Source organism: Orycteropus afer, unplaced genomic scaffold (assembly GCF_000298275.1).
Source record: "Orycteropus afer afer isolate SDZICR_OR568_19922 unplaced genomic scaffold, OryAfe1.0 scaffold00034, whole genome shotgun sequence".
NCBI lineage: Eukaryota > Metazoa > Chordata > Mammalia > Tubulidentata > Orycteropodidae > Orycteropus > Orycteropus afer.
In genome coordinates, this window is record NW_006921621.1 from 11,506,018 (window position 1) to 11,528,426 (window position 22,409).

General features: G+C 40.8%; 1 protein-coding gene across 1 annotated transcript in view; it reads left to right on the top strand.

The window, feature by feature from the left end:
* CLIC5 (chloride intracellular channel 5) overlaps positions 1–22,409 on the top strand; it is a 254,433-nt gene that overhangs the window by 167,201 nt on the left and 64,823 nt on the right. The window contains exon 2 of the mRNA XM_007936175.1: positions 15,528–15,637. Within this exon, the coding sequence (XP_007934366.1) occupies positions 15,528–15,637 (110 nt within the window). The remainder of the gene's footprint in view (positions 1–15,527; positions 15,638–22,409) is intronic.

The following is a 22,409-nucleotide window of genomic DNA, read 5'->3' on the forward strand; positions in this document are numbered from 1 at the left end:
TTAAAAAGTCAGCATTGAGACAACCAGAGCAGAGGGGAGGGTGAGTAATAATTGAGGAATCTCAGCTATCACAGGCTCCCAAACACCAACATTTATAGGCAAAGCACAGCTAAATGTCAAGATATCCTTGTTTGATAGGAAGATTGTAAGAATTATGGGTCATTCCATGAATGTAGAGGACATGGTTTCATGATCAAGAGCTGGAACTAATTTCCATAGCCTCTTGAATAACAAATGAAAAATATGTCAGGGGAGGAAAAGAAAACTCTTGACAGTGGCCTAATTAAGTGGAAAGCATGTTTCCTCCATTAGGACTGGGATTTTCCAGGGGAAGTCTCAAGTGAGAAGACATCTTCTTCAAATTAAACTCTTGTGGGAAGGAATCCTATTTATTTGATGCTGCAGATTTGTATCGCACTTTGGTTTCCTGTGCTTTGGTACATTTCTGAGATGGAAGAACTGTAGCTTTCAGCTTTACTTATTCAAGCATTGAGAGCCACCATTAGGCCTAGAGAATAACATGATGGTCCTGTAAATACTTGTGACAAAGGTTCCCAGAGCTCAAGAGAACATAAAGGCTTCCACAGGGCTTCCATAGAAACTTGCCAGGAATCTGCCAGATCTGGTCCCTTGGCTTCGTCCACCAATCTTCCTTGGGTTCCAGCCCATCTCGTCTTTGGTTCCTGAACTACTCAAAACAATATTCGGTTGGAGAATGTTGCTCTGCCCAGAATCTCAATGGCTTTGTAGAGAATGGACATGCATGTGCCTATACAAGTACTAACAGCTAACCAAATATGAGTCACTTTCCCCTGTCTCCCTTCATAGTAAATGTGAGACCAACCTGGCTTAAGAAGCTTCTTTATTAGCCAATAGACAGTGACCGCAGTTCTTCCTATGTTTGCTTTCTCTATTGACTGTATTGTTCCTCACACAAAACCCTGAACACTAGCATTGCATTTTTGTGCCATCAAAAAGAGGTCTATTAACTCTTTACTAAGCCATAGCATTTCATAAACCGAGCTATTTAATTAGTGCTCCCTAAATATTTGTTTTCTATTGTCATAATGATAATAGCTCCAAATTTATCAAGCAGATAGCATGTTTTATATATACTATCATCCAGTCATATATCAACTCTGAGAGGGGGTATTATTGCCCCCTGTTTGCAGATGAGGAAACTGAGGCTAAATGTATTAATCATCTGCTAGATAACAAAAACCCTCAAAACTTAATGGCTTTAAATGGTGTAGCTTTTATTTTGCTCATGAACCTGTAATTTGGGCAGGGCTCCAATGGCAAGCATCCCAAAAGAGAGAGAACTAGGTGAAAACTGCATCATCCTTTACCACCTAATCTCAAAAATCACACATAGTGTCACTTCTGCCACATTCTACTCATTAAGACAGCCATAAAGGCATGCCCCATTTCAGCAAGAAGGAAGTATAAACTCCACCTTTTGTTGGGGATGTGGCTAGGAGTCACTTTGAAGACATGCCAAAGCAATGGAACCTATATTTCTTGCATGCCTACTGGGTTCCCAGGGTTTCAGAAAAATGAATAAATGAATAAATAAATAAATAAATATGCCCCCTTCTCCTCAAGTACTTAACAAAATAGCTAATCTTTTAAATAAAAAGCAAATTCTAAAATAATATATAATGTAATATAAGAAATTGCTATCTTGTAACATTGGAGGCAGAGTCTCTTGGTGGTGTAAATGTTAAGTGCTCAGCTACTAACTGAAAGGTTGGTGGTTTGAGTCTACCCAGAGGCAAAAAAAAGGTCTGAGGGTCTACTTCTGAAAGATAACAGTCATTGGAAATCTCAGGGAGCATAGTTCTACAATGAAACACATGGGGTCACCATACGTTGGAATTGGCTCAGTGGCAATTATTTTTATTTCCTCATTTTATATTTTCAGCATCAGAATGAGATAGGATAGGTGATGGAGCCAACAAGGAAAATTTTAACCAAGCAAGCCTTATAACATTTCAGCATTTTCCCTTTTCTTCTTTCCCCTCTTTTAAATATTTTTGCCCTCTTCTTTCTTTAAGGGAAAATAGCATGTTTATAGGCCCAAAGCCAGAGGTATTGCTCATTTGGGAAGGATAATTATGTTCTCAGGAGTAGATACTATTCACAGGGCACCTAACACAGAGTGTGAACAACAGTTAGCTGAGAAAGAAAAGGTCAAGAATAAGAAGATGTCAGCCAAAGGAAAAAGGAAGCTACAGGCAGGACCACCTGCATGGTTCATGGCACCCAATATAAAATGAAAATGTGGGACTCTGTTAAAAAAGTTTGGAGTTCTGGTGGCATAGTGCCTAAGGCATTTGACTGCTAACCAGAAGCCTCGTGGTTCAAACCCACCAGCCACTCCTCAGAAAGTAGGTTCAGTGGTATATAGATGAGTCACTTCCGTAGTGATATTGCCTTGGAAACCAAAGGAGGGATCGCTATGAGTCAGACCTGACTTGACAGCAGTGAGTTTGGTTTGATTTGTTTTTGGTTCAAAAACTCAAAATGTCAAGACAGCGATGTTGTTGTTAAGTGCTGGCAAGTCAATTTTTAACTCCTTGTGACCCTATATAACAGAATAGAACTGCTCCTGAAAGTATCATGGACTACCAGAACAACTAACAAATCTGTCCTGGAGGAAGTGCAGCTCCAATGCTCCTTAGAAGCAAGGATGGCCAGACTTCATTTTATCTACTTTGGTCATGTTGTCAGAAGCGGCCATTCCCTGGAGAAGGTGGATATCAAGCTTGGTAAAGTGGATGAAAAAGGGGAAGGCCCTCAAAGAGATGGATTGACACAGTGGCCACAACAATGGGCTCTGGTATAGCAAGGATTGTGAAGCTGACGCAGCACTGGACAGTGTTTCGTTCTCATAGGGTTGCTATGAGTCAGAGCCAACTCAACAGCACCTAACAACAACAACAACAACAACAATCTTTGCAGAAGCAGTTCTCCTGACCTTTCTTCCCTAGAGGAGCTAGTGGGTTCAAACTGCCAATCTCTCAATTAGCAGCTGAGGGCTTAACCATTGTGCCACCAGCATTCCTTAAGATAGCCATAGCAGAGCATAAAGCCAAGTGCAGGCTCTTCTGAGTGAGAGCCTGTGTGACTTCACAGATCACATGCCCAGGACGCTGGCCCTGGCATATGAAAGACAACAGGGGACAAGGAAGCTGCATAAGGCTGAGTTTTAAGAATAAAAAATAATCCAATGTCCCAGCTCGAAGAAAAAGACCAGCAAAATGAAGACACAAAAAAAGATTGCTTAGGCCCTGAAAAGAAATCATCTTAAAAGAGGGTGTTAAGCAGAATCAGGACTGGCAAGTGGTTTAAAAGAGACTCACTTACTTACTCAGATGAATTAGACATGAAAAAATAGAGGGAAAAAAGATATGTAGGAGGGGAAAGAAGAAGTTAGAAGAGGGTACATTGATGTCAAGTTGGAAAGGCAGTTCTTTCTCAGAGAGTGTGTGATGGAACAGGAGGGTGAATAGACACTCAGTCAGTGGTAAATTAACGCTGACTGAAGGTAGGCTGAAGGACAACCCCAAGAAGCCTCCAGCACTGCAATGTTATGCAATATATAAAGTTGTAGGCAGTCCTGGGCCTAAAGCCACTATCCGACCAGGCCAGCTAGTCACAGGGTGAAAGGTATCACTGGCCCGTGCTCTCTTAGATAAATTAAACTGAGTTGCCTTCTGGATGTAAAGTCTAGAATTTCCTTTGGAAGGGATATTTACACAACTACATTTGATTGTTTATAAAACCATCTGATGAACTAAGGTGATGATGACAGATACTAGATTAACAGGTTACCTGTTCAGGTAGTATTTTTAAATTTACCTGGGGTTCTTCTGATCATACTGCACAGGCAGCTATCTACATAAGGTTGATTCAACCTTTATATTCAACTTTAGATAGATGCTTTAGAATCCCTTACGCCTCAAATATATACATGTTCTCTGACTTAATTGAATGAAAAATGCCTAAATTACTCCAATGAGTTATAAGCCTTTTCTGGCTATTGGAAAAAAAGCATATTGATTTCTTCAAGGTAACCTCCCCATCCTCATGTGAACATAAATCAGCAAGTCATGGCCAATGACTTACCAACAAGATGATGGAAGGCCAGATCATTTGGTATTAAAAATAATAACAGTAAGTAATATTATCTGGCTTACATTACTAAGAAAAAATAGACAGCTCCAAGTACTGTTCTTAGAAAGAAAAACTCTTTCCCTCCTATATGGTATAAATCTGTTCAGTGATATATAGATGAGTCACTTTGTATGCAGAGAAAGTCCTGTTCTTGTGGCCTTTGCCATTTTGGCTCTCTTTCCTGTAAGGCAGCAATCCCTGGGGTAATAGAAAGCCAAGAATTGGGAAGCAGAAATTATATCCCCAATTCTACCACAGGACCAGGCTGTGCAGCCATGGGCAAATCATTTAACCTTTCAAGACTTAGTTCCTTATGAGTTAAAAAAAATGATCTGGGCCACTTCATCCCTGAGATCAGTTCCAGCTCCACTGTTACAGAACTTTTATCACTAACAAAATTGTTGGTGAATCCCTTGATTCTTCAGGGACAGGTGTCATGGGCTACAGCAACCAAGAGTTGAAATGTGATATAAATGGTGATTTAATTAACTTTCTGAAGAAAACTCAGGTTTCTTTCTTCTAGTATCTCATCCAGGTGCTCATCCAGTACCACATCCAGGTAATCATGCAGGATTTAACCTTACCAGATTTTTAAAGGAATCAAAGAGCATAAAAATTTTTCATTTTGAAATATCAAATGTTTAGGTACCTGCAGTTGTCTGGGTCCAATTAGGTGAGAGAAACCACGTAATAGGTTAAACAAGAGAAGTTAACTATAAAGAAGTATTAACTATGATTTAAGAGTAACCATAGATATAAGGAAACTCTAAGAAACCCTCAATGAGATGGATTGTCATGATAGACATGATAATGGACACAAATAGACCAATGATCATGAAAATGGCCCAGGGCCAGATAGCATTTCATTCTGTTATACATAAGGTTACCATGAATCAGAGCTGACTCGATAGTAAGTAACAATACAGCATGCTAAGGTTGAGGAAGAGTAGTCAAGGAAGAACAAACTTGCAAGAGATTCAGATCTCATTGGAGAAGGGGTACTCAGTCCACCAGGTAGCAGAGAAGTTCATTGGTATGGTCAGGTGAGAACTGTCTTGCATTGCTGGACAAGCAGTAGACCCTTCTCCAAAGTTCAGGCAGGGAGCAGGTCAGCAGGAGGAGGAGGCATGGGTGCAGAGTGGGATTCTAAGTGTCAGTGGGGGCAGGAGGACTTCAGAGTGTGTGGGACACATGAGGCTTACAGAGGGAGTAGCAGATCTATGTGACTTCCTGGACCACAGGTAGGCTGCATACAGGTGCATGGGGAATTTGGCTTCTGTGTTAAGATAGCTGTGGAAAAGTTATCACTAGGCTGGGGCTGCAAAGTGGCAGAGAGAATGTGTTCTGGGCCAGTGGGTGGGGCAGGCTACACTAGATGTGTTCACATACACAGCACTAACCCCCAGCCCATGCCAGAAGCAGCAGGATAGTACTTTCTTTCCCTGGTGTCTCTCCAGTGTTTCTACTGAGAATGATTAACTTGGTGTTCACTTTAAAGGAATGCTTAAAGGAATCCCTTCTATTCTCACAGAGTCTAGTGGCACAGTGCCTAAGGCATTTGACTGTTAACCATAAGGTTGACAGTTCAAACTCATTAGCTGCCCCATGGAAGGGAGATGGGGCATTCTACTTTTGTAAAGATTTACCACCTTGATAACTCAGGAGGGTTGCTATGAGTTGGAATTGACTCAATGGCAGAGAGTTTGGTTTTGGGCTTGGTATATATTGAAGGGTACTTTTGGAGCTGAGAGGCAATAACTAATACCATCTATCAATCTTAAATGTCATCTGACCATTTCCTGCTGTTCTCTCCTGGTTCTTCTGTGAAGAATTCTTCCCACTTCTTTAACTGAATGCATAGAAGTGACTTTTGGACAATTATCAGCTTTCCTTTATTGCCCAGACACCAAGCTCTCTATACCTTTGCCTGTTCAAGGAATTTCATAAACCAACAGTTCTCAAATGTTGTCCCTGGACTTCTAGAGTCTCCTGGGATCCTTCCTTGCATCTTCTAGCTTTTGGTGGTTTTCTGGCAATTATACTGGCAATCATTGGCACTCCATTCTTTGTATCAATCTTCACATGGCCTTCTCTCATGTGTGTCTGTGCCTCTGTGTTCCTCTATCCCTCTTCTCAGAAGGACACCAGTCATATTGGATTTAGGATCCATGCTGACTCAGGGTGACATCATCTAAACTTGATTACATCTTCAGTAGATCTGAGAGGTCACAACTGTTTTTAAAGTAATATCAAGATAGTATGCCATCTCTCTGTGGGCATTTAGTGTGAAACTTCTGGTGCCTTAAAACAAATCAAGGCAGTGACACTGAATGGTACTAGTAGTCATGCATGTGCAGAGCAAAAAAACTGAAAAGGCAGTCTCATTGAAACAAAATCAGTAAAAGTAATATGATGTTACCACATCTCAACTCTTGAGTACATGTCTCTTAAATATTCTAGGGGATGAAATGGAAAGTGAACATAAAGCTCTTCATTGCATTCTAAAACACGGTGGTTATCCAAGGAAAAACACTTGTGCGATTGAGTTGTGAGCAGAACCAGACATTTCTTTCATGGAACACAATTTTACTTTAAACAGCAAAAATGGCAGACAAACTATGATTATTCAAACTTAGAATTAGCCAGATCTTTTCTGGAAATCAGTGAAGTCAGTTTCTTATTTCAAGGATAATAATTGATAACATTTATTGCCAGTAATAAAATACAAGTATTCAAGAGAAAATTTTAACTTTGAAAAGTCTGTCTCTACCACCTTGGGCTTGGCAGTTTCTCAGTACTTTTCTGGCGAGAACTGTGGTGATATTAATGAATAAGATAGTTTTGATATTGTGTGATGAAATAAATACATAAGCATATGGAAGAGATATCTGTATAACTTAGTGAAGTACTATTTTCCAAATGAAAAATTCATGATACAAAATCATTCATGGGTAAAAGATCCATTCAAAATGCAAGACAGACCAATGGATTTTAATGGAACAGAAAAATATTCATTTTTCCTATTATGGTTTCAAATTCCATGTATCAATGCATCTTTAAGAAATTTCCACTTGTTGAGTTTCAGTGTGGTATTGAAGAAGAATAGCCACAATTATCTGAAACGGCTATTAAAAAATACCTCCCCTTTCCAACAATATATCTCTGAATAAGGCCAGATTTTCTTTATATACTTCAACCAAATAGCAGCAGATTGAATGCAGATGTAGATATGAGAATCCAGCTGACTTCTATTAAGCCAGATATTAAAGATTTTGCAAAATATAAAACAATGCCACTCTTCTCAGTAAATTTCTTTTGTTTTTAAAAATATAGTTCTATATTAGAATGCTACGTTAACATGATAAATAGGTTTATTATTTTTATATTTAAATAAAAATTTAAAGTGTTTTTCAGTTTTAATTTATAATATAGTAACTAAAAAGACCAAACCAAACTCACTGCCATCAAGTCATTTCCAACTCATAGCGACCCCCTTTGGTTTCCGAGAGGATAAATCTTTACTGAAGTAGATTGCCCGGTCTACCTTCCCCAGAGTGGCTGGTGGGTTTGAACCGGCAAACTTCTGGTTAGCAGTCAAATGCCGTAGGAACTATGGTAAATAGTGATACCTATAACCCAGATTAAAAAAAAAAAAAAAAACCTCTTTAATATCCTAAACAATATTTAAGAGCATTAAAAGCATTCTGAGACGAAAACATTTTAGAAATTGTGTCTTAAATTCTTAAATAAATCTCCATTAGCGACTTGAATTCACATTTCAGGACGTTATAGAGACAATGGATCCCAGAGAAGGAAATCTACTCCCTCTTTTTGCCTGTGAGGAAATGAGGCCAAGAGAGGGGAGGTGCCTTATTACCCAAGGGCTCATGGCAAGTTAGAGGCAGAGAAGGGACTAGAACCACTATCTTCTGTTAGAATTTTTTTTTTTTTTTAAGACCCTCTTTAGAGTGAAAACATCAGAATTAAAGATCTTCTTAGGCATAAAAAGAGAGCAATATCACCCTCCCTTCAACATGCATCCATTTAAAGAGACATTGAGTATCCACTAAGTTTCAGGCTGCAACCCGCTAAGTTTCAGGCTGCCTTGGAAACAATAAAGAGTGGTTCTACTCTGTCCTGTAGGTTCACTATGAGTTGAAATTGAATTGATGGCAAAGGTTATTCTCAGAAAATCAAAGAAAAAGGGCCAAATCAAGTTCTTTGTCGTACATAGCAACATATAACATAATGTATAATCATATAACCTACATGGTTACATTATGCTATTATTAAAAAACCAAACCAAACTCACTGCCATCAAGTTGATTCTGACTCATAGCAACCCCTTTTGGATTTCTGAGGCAGTAAATCTTTATGGAAGTAGATTGCCCAGTCTTCCTTCCGCTTGCACCCAAAGCACAATAAAATAGAAGAAGAAGGAGAAGGAGAAGGGGAAGAAGATGGACTATATAAAGAAGAACATGGCATCAAGATTGGAGGAAGATTCATTAACAACCTACAATATGCAGATGACACAACTTTCCTTGCTGAAATTGTAGAAGACTTGGGGCACTTACTGATGAAGATCAAAGACTATATAGCCTTCAGTAGAGATTACTCCTCAATAGAAAGAAACCAATAAGCAACATCATGATAAATGGAGAAAAGATTGGAGTTGTCAAGGATTTAATTTTACTTGGATCCACAATTAACACTCACAGAAGTAGTAGTCAAGAAATCAAACTATGTATTATTTTGGGCAAATCTGCTGCAAAAAGACCTCTTTAATGTGTGAAGAGCAAAGATGTCACTTTGCAAACTAAGGTGTGCCTAACTCAAGCCATGCTATTTTCAATCGCCTCATATACATGTGAAAGCTGCACAATGAATAAGGAACACCAAAAAAAGAACTGATGCCTTTGAATTGTGGTGGTGGTGAAGAATAATGAAATTACCATGAACTGCCAGAATAACTAACAAATCTGTCCTGGAAGAAGTGCACCCAGAATGCTTCTTGGAAGTGAGAATGGCCAGATGTAGTCTCACCTACTTTGGCCAGAAGGGACCAGTCCCTGGAGAAGGATATCATGCTGTGTGAAGTGGAGGATCGGAGAAAACAGGGGGGGACCTTCAGTGAGATGGACTGACACAGAGGCTGCAATAAAGGGCTCAAACATAGCAAGATATCAGGTGTTGGCAGGGCCTTGTTGTTGTTGTTGTTATGTGCCATCGAGTCAGCCCTGACTCATAGCGACCCCTCCTTGGGTTTCCGAGGCAGTATCACTACGGAAGTAGGCTACTCTCCTTAAAGTTTCTAGGGGAGGATCCTTTCGTGTTTCTTCTAGCTTTGGGTTGTTTGTCAGAAATCCTTGGCATTCCTTGACTTATAGATGCATCACTCCAGTCTCTGCCTTTGCCGTCACATGGCCTTTTCTCTAATGTGTCTGTGTCTCTGTGTCTAAATTTTCCTCTTCTTAGAAGGACACCAGTCATATTGGATTTAAGGCCTACTCTAATCCATTATGTTGTTGTTGTTGTTATGTGCTGTTGAGTCGGACCCTACTCATTGCGACCCCTCCTTGGGCGTCCAAGGAGGTATCACTATGGAAGTACATTGCCCGACCTTCCTTCTGAGGAGTGGCTGGTGGTTAGCAGTCAAGTGCCTTAGGCACTATGCTACCAGCAAAAATGCAACCACTGCCGTGGAGTCGAATCCGACTCATAGCGACCCCTGCTTAGGTTTCCAAGGCAGTATCACTATGGAAGTAGATTGCCCAACCTTCCTTCCAGGGAGTGGCTGGTTGGTTTGAACTGCCAGCTTTCTGGTTAGCAGTCAAATGCCTTAGCCACTATGCCACCAGAGCTCATATTAATTTGAGTACATCTACAAAGACCCTAAATAAAGACTTCTAAATAGGGTGATATTCACAGGTTCTCAGTGGGTGTGAATTTTGGGGGACCACTATTCAATCCAGTACATCATTTTTAGTCTGTTGCCAGCCCTCCATGATTTGGAGCCTTTTTGGATCGAAGTCCATTTGAGTATTCTCCCACAACTTTCAGGGCACAGGGTCCCTTTCAGTCTCTTCTAATTCTTCTTGGTTAATATTTCAAACAATTGCCACATGCTCACCATATTTAATTCATGAGTTTAATAAAGGGGCTAGTGAGTTTTGATGGGAAAAAGAAGGAAGCTAAAAGAGGAATAAAAGGACAGTGAAAGGAAATTACTGAATCTTCTTATATTTGCTTCTCCTGGTCCTTTGGATATTTTTGTTTACTAGGCTTAGAATCATGACTTCAGGCAATATTAATAAAACATAGTAAACATGTTAGGAGGCTATGAAAACTGCCTCCCTCTTTCCACCTTTGGCATAGTGGAATGCACAGAGAGGGTATGGAATATGTCTACAGCTTGAGCACCATCACTTCCCAGTTTTGTGACCTTGGGAAAATGCTCTCTGTCTGGGTCCTCAGGTTGGATTCAGGGCATGGTTGTTAAGAGTTTGGAGTCTGGAGCTAGACCACCTGGGTTCAATCCCACTTTACCACTCTTAAATATTGTTTGTTGTTGTTGTTGTTGTTTGCCGTTGAGTTGGCCCCGACTCATAGCGACCCCTCCTTGGGTTTCCGAGGCAGTATCACTACGGAAGTAGGATTGCCCAACCTTCCTTCCGAGAGTTCAGCATGACAGGCTGCTGAATAACAACTTGGTTAAATGCAGGGTTCCAGTAACTTAGGCCAGTTACTTTACCTTTCTGTGTCTAAGTTTCCTCACAAGAAGGGAGATAAAATCCCACTTCATAGTATTCTCATGAGGAATAAATGGGTTAATAATATATGTAAAGCACTTAGGACAATGCCTGGCAATAAAGGCATTGTCATTGGGAGTTGCACAAAGCCGATTCCTACTCATGGCAACCCTATGTGTGCAGAGCAGAACTGCTCCACAGGGTTTTCAAGGCTGTGACCCTTTGAAAGCAGATCACCAGGCCTGTCTTCAAAGGTGTCCCCAGGTGGGTTTAAACATTTATGCCACCTAGGAACCTCTACTACAGACATCAGTTACTATTATTCCCTATAACTTTCTCTACAAAAAAATTATAGCTTTATGTTTATATAAAATATATTAATTTTTTATTGTTCAGCGAATGAGAATTCCAGTATTGTACTAGTTCCTCCCTTAAATCTCTTTTCCTCACCTCCTGCTGTTCCTTCCCCACTGAGAAAAATAGCTGACAATATGTGGATGTGGCTTTTGTTTTAGTTCTTATACACTTACATTGTAACTAACCCTGGGAAGAAAGTTCCTTTGTCAGGATGACTTTAAGGACCAAGATCCAGGTATCTGTCAAGGCTTCTTGGGGAAGTTTTAGGGAACTGACACCATAAACTCACGTTAGCATCAAACTGTTATTAAATTAATAGTTGTCTATCCTGAGTGTGGCCTGTATGCTAAGGCTTTGTCAGTAACTTTAGCTCTGCGGGCAGGTGTGGCACCCACAATGGTGCCCTCCCACCTTTCAGATTTCATATAATAGAGCCCATGCTATCTTGACTACTTAGAGTGGGTCTATTTCTGGCACCAAGGAAAAGTGAGAACTGAATAGGCAGTGGGGCTCCTTGGGGTAGAAAAGAGGAGAGCAAAATAACTGTAATTTCATAGCAATTACCTACAACCAACACTAAAAAGCTCCAGCTTTCCATTATAAACCTGAGCCTCTGCTGGGTATGATTTCAAGGTACAAATAAGCCCAGAATTAGGCTGTAATGTATGAAAGATCCATCACTACCTCCTTGTCTAAATCTTTCTGAATGCATTTTGTTCTGCTTTGTTTTTCTCCCTTTCTTTCAAAAAAAAAAAAAAAAAAAAACTTAGTAAGCCTCATTCCAGCATGTTGGTTGGTTCATTCATTTTGAGTTTCAATAAATGAAGTTGGAAGCTTTGCAAGTACTCCTGGAAGGTGTCTACTGTCCATGTCCTCCCTGTGACCTAGCCTCAGTACCATGGCCTCTGAATGGGGCCACAATTGCCAATGGAGCCAATAGTGAGGGGGTTACTTCTCCCTCTAACAATCATGTTGGGAGCCAATAAGCCATTCAGTGGAAACAAATTATACAGAGGCTGGTTCCTCAATTTTTTTCATGTGTTTGCTCAAAATAAATTCTTTATAAAATTCATGGTTCTGCAGACCACTCAGAAGTGCAGTAGGGATAGATAGACTTTTGTTTCAGACATGTAAAACAACACCACCCATAACAAAAACAAACAAAACCCCCCAATAAAATCCTATTTTGAGGAGGATAGCAGGAAGGAGGAATTTAATGATCAGAAGTATGCAGGCATTCAATGTTACCTGTTATTGTTATATGTGTTCCTATCTAATCTTTCTTCCCATCCCACAGAAGTCCATAAGCCCCTTGAGGAAACAGAGTTTTTAATCCTCCATGAAATTTTCTCCATTGTTTTGTATGTAACTGATAGTCATTATGTTTTTTTTTTTTTTTTTTTAATGAAAGGATAATTTAAGCAATTAATGGTTTATTGACATAAGAGATCAAATACTAGTCAGAGACACTAAGTGGAGTATTGATTAAAGTCTTGAGGCTGCTGAGTAGTGTAAATATACTGGGAGAGGCAGATCAAAATTTGAGGTATCTGTAAACATGGATCTTCATGGGACATAGACCAAGGGGTGTAGAGGGTAAGTGACAAAAGAAACTATTTTGGCTAGCTATAGCCAAATAAAGGAGCTCTGGTAGCATAGTGGCTAAAGCACTTGACTGCTAACCAGAAGGCTGGCGGTTCAAACCCACCAGCCACTCCTCAGAAGGAAGGTTGGGCAATCCTACTTCCGTAGTGATACTGCCTCGGAAACCCAAGGAGGGGTCGCTATGAGTCGGGGCCGACTCGACGGCACATAACAACAACAACAACATAGCCAAATAAAAGCATTTCTGCTTGTTAGACTTGTCCTCAGGGAGGTCTGTTGGCACAGTGGTTAAAGCATTTGGCTGCTAACCAAAAGGTTGGTGATTTAAACTCACCAGCCCCTCTGTGGGAGAGAGGTGAGGCTTCAAATAGTATAGACTCTGTTCTGGTTACCTAGTTCTTCTCTGATAGGAATATACCACAAATGAGATGGCTTGAACAAACAGGAGTTTATTCTCTTACAGTTTGAAGGCTTTAAGTCCGAGTTCAAAATGCCAGGCATTAGAGACTGGGTGAAAGCCCCTCAACTTTGGGCTTCAGCTCTGCCTCTTGCTCCCAACCCACTGAAGCTAGAGGCATCTCTTCACTCAGACAGCTGCTGGCTGCTGAGGCTGACAAACCCAAGGTTGACAAGGGAAAAGGCACAGTCTCGATGTTACCAAACCACATGGCAGACCATTGATTCAAGTCCCAAGTGAAGGTCCCAAGATCGGCAGAGCATGGCAGGCTGCTGAACAACTTGGCTACGTGTAGGCTTCAAGTGTGACATCAACTAGAGCTGCTTCTTATATGTGGCAAGCAAACCACATCCCTAAAGCAGCTACTCAGTTGTTTGTGGTAGATCTCACCATGGAGTTGATTGCTGATCGCATCATGGGAAATAACTGTCACCAGCTGCCTAGCCATTCAACCAGGCCCAGCCAAGTTAACACACAACCTTAACTACCACAGTTCCACCCTTTGTTAACTTGGCACCTGTACATATCTTTAGTGGGTGGCATCTGTACAGATCGCCTTCATTGGGTTGCTCCAGTCCCCTAGTTCCTGAGTGGTGACTTCACCCCCTTGTGGGCCCTGTTCCTCTACCTCTTGGGCATGGCAGCCTTGCCCCCTCACTCTTGGGCAGTGGCTATGGTTCCATCCCACTGGCTCACATGAACGAGCAGCCCCACACTCCAGAACCAAGTTGGTGAAGGTCTGGCTCTTTGAAACCTAGGAGGCTGTGGTGGTTCCAACCCCAAAGGCCTTAGTCCTACCCTTGAGACTGAGACAGCTCTGCTTCTAGTTTCCTTGGTCTCTCTGCTTCTGCCAATTAATGCCTGAGGGCAACCCACTCCTCCAGGAATCTTCCTGCCCAAAAGACACTTAGCTTTCTTGTTCCGTGGGCTGGCCAACCCGCTGCTCCATTTCATGCAGGTATCTTCTACGAATTAATGCCCAAAGGCAAACTACTCCTCCAGGAAGCCACCTATCCAGTGGCATCCAGCATTCTCCTCCACGGGCTGGTAAGGCCATTGCTGTCTTATGCCAGTCTCTGGGTTCTGCTAGTGCCATCTCTCATGCTAGTCTCTCTGCTAGTGTCTCAGTGCAGGGATCATGGGTCAAGGACACCCTCCACTCCTATTTCCAAATTTTAAGTATCTGTGAGAGTAGCACCCCACTCTCTCAGTACCATATTCTGTTTTGGTTATTAGTGTCGCTTTGACAGGAATATACCACAAACGAGATGGCTTGAACAAACAGGAATTTATTCTCTTATAGTTTAGAGGCATAAAGTCCGAGTATAAAGGGCCAGGCTTCATGGGCTGGGTGAAAGCATCTCAGTCTTGGGCTTAGCTCTGCTGTTTGCTCCCAGCCCACTGAAGCTAGAGGCATCTCTTCACTCAGGCAGCAGTTGGCTGCTGAGGTTGACAAACCCAAGGTCAACAAGTGAAAGGGCACAGTCCCGGTATTACCAAACCACATGGCAGGCCACTGATTCAATTTCAGTGAAAGTCCCAAGATCGGCAGAGCATGGCAGGCTGCTCAACAACAACTTGGATACATGCAGGCTTCAAGCATGCCATCAAGAAGCAAACCACATCCCTAAAGCAGCTACTCAGTTGCTTATGGTAGATCCCACATGGAGTTGATTGCCAGTCTCATCATGGGGAATAACTACCACCAGCTGCCCAGCCACTCAACCAGGCACAGCCAAATTGACATACAACCTTAACTACCACAGACTCTTTTGAGGAATATAAACTACTGATTGATGGTGATATTCAGGTATAGACTAGATGACTACTTGGAGGTATAGAAGTTGGTATTCCAGCACCATTTTTGTTAGAAGTCTCTTTTAGAAGTCACTAGGGTTCTATCATTTCAGAAAGTTATGATTCTACATACTTGTGATACTGGAAACTCAAGTTCAGTCCAGTAAATATTTATTGAGCTCTTATATTGTGCCAGGCATTGTCCTAGATAGGCGTTAGAGGGACAAAGATGAAAAAGATATGGCCACTGCCCTTTGAGATTAGGCTTGGACATGCTTGGTTTTTGCAGTTCTCAGATTGAGGTTTTGGTATTATAATCCTATGTTGCTTCTTGATTATATGTACATGCCAACTCAGTTCTCCATTTTTTTTCCTTCTAGGCTGGAATCGATGGAGAAAGCATTGGCAACTGTCCTTTCTCTCAACGCCTCTTTATGATCCTCTGGCTGAAAGGAGTTGTATTCAATGTCACCACTGTGGATCTGAAAAGGTAAAGGGCACTGCATTAATGGGGAATGTGTTTAGCTGCAAGGAACAGAAACCCTTCCATGAGGGAGGGCAAAGACCTTCCCATGGCTTCCACCAGCTTTCTGCTTATACCTACTGACTAGAAATATGTAACAGAACCCACCCTTACTTACAAAAAAGTATCTCACTTGAGGCTGAGCACTTTCGTTGCCCTGATTCACAAGGTTTGCTTAGCAAGGAAGAAGGGAGGAATGAATTTGGCTATGCAGCTAAGAATGTTTGGTGCAGATCATCTAAAAACATAGAAAATAGCCCTTTCAGTATACTACTACCCTCAAAATGGGGTATTCTACCAAGTCTCTAGGTGTGAAAGTTTGAGTCTTCAGGGATTTGAGATCTAGACCATGTCCCATATTCCAGAGCTATATATACAGGTACAGGGACATATCCTAGGTGTAGTTATGTCTTCAACATACATTTTAGAGGACACAATTCAATCCACAACACTTTGCTCTTCCATTTTCTAGGCTCTGAAACTCTAGAGTTGTTTCCAGCTCCTTTCTCGTGCTAACCCTATGACTCAATTAGTTACTAATTCTAGGACATGTCCCATTGTACTACGTTTTACCTCCAAACTGTCTTGTCCATTCTCAGAGCCCCTGGCCTGGTTCAGGTCCCACTATTGCTAGCATGATTGTTTTCTATTCTTCAAACTGGTGTTCTTTCCAGGTACTCTTTCTCTCTAATCCATCATTTATATAATTATCATAAAGTTATTCTTCCAAAAATAGTCCTCTAATCATGTTACTCCTGCTGCTCAGAAAACTTTCTGAGACTTCCTACTGCTTGCAGAATAAATGCATTCCCAGCCATCCTTTGCTTTTTCTCAGTGTCTTCCCAGCATTATCTCTCTCCCAACATTTCTCTCCATGAACTATCTACCTTTGGCCTTCTTCTGCAGCTCTTGTTCCTTCTTGCCTCCAGCCCTTGACCAGGGTTTCCTCCTTCCTCCTTCTAAAACAGGCTCTCTCCTCCTTTCAGTCTCTACAGACTGTGCCCTGCGCCCAGGCCCACCTTCTACCCTATCTCCTCTGTGAAGCCTGCCCACCCTGCACCTCCAGCCTCCAGTGCATCAATAAATCCAACCTTCCTCCAAACTCACTTAGCCCTATTTTCCATGTTGTCTTGTACCATCCTTTATCATTTCACTTGAGATCTACAATCCTAATGTTTTCTAACTGGTGACTGCTTTCCCATAACTAACCATGTAACATAACTCTGTGAAAGAGGTCTTGTTTCCTCATTTATGCAAGAAAACTGAGGTGGATACATTTAAGTGACTTGTCCAAGGTGCCCATCTAGAAATTGGAGGGGCTGCAACTGAAAACCCAGTCTTCTTGGTTCAAACGCTGTGCTCTTCAAAACATACCAGATTGCCTTTTTGAGTGTTTTGTCTTTCAAATGAGATTTTAAGTCCCTCAAGGACAGGCAGGGATCATGCTTTAATTTTTTTGTGTGTTCTCCATAGCAACTAACAAGCCCTCAACTAATTTCTATCAAATAAATGAACATGCATCAATTATGCAGTTATTGTCTGTGATAAATAAAGAGAACAGGAGGCTTTCATCTAGTTTGAAAGAAAAGCTTCCTTCAATGGAGTATTGAAGGTCTTTGGATCATCATCTGTAAGACTGGATTTGTAGGTTTGGCTGGAAATCAAAATAGGAAAGGGAGCAACCCCAGTATTTTTCAAATGCTTATGCTACTCACTCATATCTGTTATTACATCTTTTCAGGCCCATTGAAATAGGCAGACAAATGTCATAACTTCAATTTTATAGATAAGGAAACCTTATCACTGCAAAGAAAAAAATATATATCTATACACATATACTTATGTATCACATCCAAAAAACCAAATTCACGACATTGAGTCTATTCGGCTCATAGTGAACCTTCCTTGGGTTTCTGATGCGGTATCTCTACGGAAATAGATTGCCCAGTCTTCCTTCCCAGGAGTGGCTGGTGGGTTTGAACTGCCAGCCTTCTGGCTAGCAGTCAAATGCCTTTGGTACTATGCCATATATTGTTGTTGTTGTTGTTATGTGCCGTCGAGTCAGACCCAACTCATAGCAACCCCTCCTTGGGTTTCTGAGGCAGTATCACTATGGAAGTAGATTGCCCCATCTTCCTTCCGAGGAGTGGATAGTGGGTTTGAACTGCCAGCCTTCTGGTTAGCAGTCAAGTGCCTTAGGCACTACACTACCAGAACTCCTATGCCACATATATATATAGAGAGAGAGGGAGAGAGAGAGAGAGAGAGAGGGAGAGAGAGGCCCTGGGGGGCAAAATTGATAAAGTGCTTGGCCCTGACCAAAAAGTTGATTCAAGTCTACCCAGATATACCTCAAAAGAAAGGCCTGACAATCTTCTTCTGAAAAATAAGCCATAGAAAACTATGTGGAACACAGTTCTACTCTGACACACGTGGGCTCACCATGAGTCAGAATTGCCCTGATAGCAACTGGCTTGGTTTTTATGCATACATTTGTATTTGTGTGTGTATTCTTGTTAGGTGCCAGTAAGTCGGTTCCAACTCATAGTAACCCTATGTACAACAAAAGGAAGCACTGCCCAGTCCTGTGTTATGCTCACAATCATTGCCATGCTTGAGCCCATCGTCATGGTGTCAATCTATCTTGTTAAGAGTATATATATATATATGAGAGGTGATGGATATTTCAAAATATAAGATACAATGAAGTTAAGCTATTTCTAAGAAAATTAGTTTCTTATCCTGGCACCACCATTTATTACCTGAGTGATGTTGAACAAGTTATCTCACTTTTCTGAGTCTCATTTCCTCACTGGTAAAGGAGATAAAATCAATCAATACCTTCTTTATAGGGATATTGTGAGCACTTAGTGAATAGGCAATGTAAAGTATTTTATTTATTATTGTGCATGGCTTATGGGAAGAACTCAGTACATACTGGCTTCTATTAGCATTATCCTTGTCCTCATGGAACTTGCAGTCAGTCAGGGAAAGATGATTGATACATATTGAATAATTCATAAATTAGACCTAACACTATGTAATTAAATGCTAATAATATCATTTCAGCTATAAATGCTGAAGAGGTCAACAAAGAGCCAGCATCCTATTAGCAGAGCCTGGTTGAGCTTTGGGAATTGTAGCTGTTATTTACCAGAGTGTCAGACTTTAGAGGCCATTGTCCTTAGAATCCCAGGGCAAAAAACCCTCAGGGATGTAATTGCTGAAAAATAAAATCAGCATTGATTTCTCCTTCTAGCAAAGAACCTAAGCATTGCTGTCTTATATCAGCTCTAAAAAACAGGCAGAGAAACTAAAAAATGTCCCTTTATTGTCTGAAATGAAGGACATGTGAAGTAAACAAAGGGACAAAATGAATCAGATTTTAAATATACTTTCTGTCTCAATTATCTAAGGAGTCTCAAGTGCTACAGAAATATGTGTGCAGAGTATGGGTGTTTGGGAAGTAATAAGGGAGTAGCGTCGTAATTGAAATTCTTCACCTCCCCTCCCAAACTGATTACGCCAGGAATTTATTTCATTACAGACTCCTCTTCCCTACTGTTTATTTATTATTTTTTTCAGTTCCCTCATACAACGTTTTCTACTCTCAACTCCCACAGAAATGTTGCGTTCTCAGAGAGAGACCATTTGGGGTGAATCTGATGTCTCAGCCTTGCTGGTGGAATTCTCCCCCATTATTCCCCCTCTCCCTCACTCTTTTCTTAGTTCAACACTCTCCCTCCTCATTTTCACCAGTCCATCAACCCTACTTCCTTCTTCTTTGCTCCATCCTCGCTCTTGCCTTTAGACCAGCTGACAGAAGCAAGAAACCTGTCCTTGGGGCTTAACTGTTGTTAGTTGCTATTGAGTCAATTTTCAAACTCATAGCAACCCCATGCGACAGAGTTGAACTGCCCAATAGGGTTTCCTACACTGTAATCTTTAGGGGAATAGATTGCCAGACCTTTCTCCCATGGAGCTGCTGGGTAAGTTGAAATTGTCAGCCTTTTGAATAGCTTGAGCAGTTGACTGTTGAGCCACTAGGGGTCAAAGGCTAGTGGTTCAAATCCACCAACCACTCCTTGGAAGGAGGACTGGACAATCTACTTCTGTAGAGATACCACTTTGGAAACCCAAGGAGGTGTCGCTGTGAGTCTGAATTGACTTGATGGCAGTGAGTTTGGTTTTACTTTATACATACTATAGAAGCCCTGGTAGTTCAGTGTTTAAGTGTTCGGCTGCTAACTTAAAGGTTGGTGGTTCAATTCTGTTTCTGTAAATATTTACAGCCTTGGAAACACAATGTTGTAGTTCTAGTATGTCCTATAAAGTACTTATGAGTTGGGATCAACTCAAAACCAATGTATTATACATGCCTTTAATAATAATGCAATCCCTAATGCACAAGAGTACAGACAACAAAGATAAATACTTTTACGTATACAATACTGCATTATCAGTGACAACAAACATTAATCTACAGGTAAATAGATAAGTAGACAGGCTGAATGATCAGGTATGTCCAGGTAAAAATGAATATACCCACGACCATATATAAGGTTGGCAGACGATATTTGTACATACGTATTTGTGTGTGCTCTAAGAATGTCCATATAAATAGAGCTAACAGTGCCTAAGGCATTTGACTGCTAACCAGATGGTTGGAAGTTCAAGCTACCAGCCACTCCATAGAAGGAAGACTGGACAATCTACTTCCATAAAGATTTACCTTCTGGGAAACCCAAAGGGGGTCACCATGCATCAGAATTGACTCGATGGCAGTGCGTTTGGTTTTTGATTTTTAACAGGGGGCAAAGATATGACTTTGCATATATGACTATGCAAATTTCTTAGGCACAGTCAGCCACCATGATGGAGCAAGTTGCTGGACCTTTGGGCTCGGGACCATGGTCTCAGGGGACATCAAGCTTAATTGGCACAATATACTACACAAAAGCATTGTTCTACATCCTACTTTAGTGAGTAGTGACTGTGGTCTTAAAAGCTTGCAAGCAACTATCTAGATACAACAGTTGGTCTCTCCTTGTCCAGAGGAAAGAAGAATGAAGAAAACCAGAAAAACATGGAAATAATTAGTCCAAAGCACTAGTAGACCATGCGATCCTCAGCCTATATGACCAAGAGATCAGAAGAACTAGATGGTGCCTGGTTACCACTGGCAACTACTCGGGAAGGGATCAGTGCAGGAGATCCTGAACAGAGTGGGAAAACAATGTGGAACAAACTTCAAAATCATAAAAAAAAAAAAAAAAACAGGTTTACTGGTCTGATAGAGCCTGGTGAAACTCCTGAGACTATGAACCCTAGTTACCTTTCAGGACTAGAATTGAACTTACTCTGGTGGCTTCCAGCCAAACAATAGACCGGCATATAGGGTGAACACTTACACCAAGTAGATACTCTTGGAACGATCAGTCATAGGAGAACTGAGGGGCAGTGTTTTCACAGAGAGATAGCTCAGGGGGCAGGAATGGACAGGAAAGAAGGACACAGGGAAGAGATACTTACAGGGAGGAATTGGGAAAAGAGCTGTCACACTGTGGGGATTGCAGTCAATGTCAAGAAACAAAATGTGTATGAACTGCAGTGTGGAAAATGAATTTGTTCTGTAAACTTTCACCCAAATGGCAATTTAAAAAAATAATAATACAATCCCTTTACATAAGGATGTAAAACCCTCCAGCTCAAACCAGGAATCCCCTTAGCATTGCTATGGACAAAGTACATACAGTTGAATCGACTGATTGCTTATTTATTTAATTGGCCATGTGTTCTAGGATTTCAGCATCTCCTCCATCATCTGGACTTTCCTTTCTGGATGATTCAGGACTCTTGTTTTGCTTATCTTAGATTTCCTTCAGTGTCCAACACAGAATCCCACAGGGACCCACAAAGAGATCCTCTCTCTTCTTAGGGAATGAGTTTTCTGCCTAGTATACATATGCTTAAAGAGCTCTGGTAGTGCAGTGCCTAAGACATGTGACTGCTAACCAGAAGGCTGGTGGTTCAAACCCACTAGCTGCTCCATGGGAGGAAGATGGGGTAACCTACTTCCATAAAGATTTACCTTCTTGGAAACCCAGGAGGGGTTGCTATGAGTCAGAATTGACTCAATGGCAGTGGGTTTGGTTTGCTTTTGGTTTATACATATGCTTTACATATGAGATCATATTGATCCCATCAAAGCTTGCTATAAAAATAAATAACTTCCTTAATGAGTCCCATTAAAAATAGAAAATATGTTTATTTGGAAAATAATTTGTTTGTAACTTAACACTTATGGTCCCAAATAATTTTTTTTTTAAATAAGCACAATTTTTGATTCAATAGGATATTTTCAATTTATATATATTGAACATAATTAAAATCATATTTCAAGAAAAATAATAACTTTCTAATAAAGCTTGAACCATAATACCAAAATTTAAGAATAATAGCATGTGCTTGAACTAAGTTACAAAGTAGAAATACAGCAAAAATAGGAATATATTGGCCTATCAACACTCTGGCTGTTGACTACTTTTCCTCATATTCAATTATAATCTCAAAAGCTGTCACAGTTGGACTAAAGTTTTCACCAATTTAGGAACAATCTACGACTTTTAATTTTGTAGTTAAAAATCATTCTTTTTTTTAATAAGACTACCAAGCATAATTCAAAATGCACCAACAGCAGAAGAAAAGCCAGATGATTGGGACCTTCTAAAAATTAAAT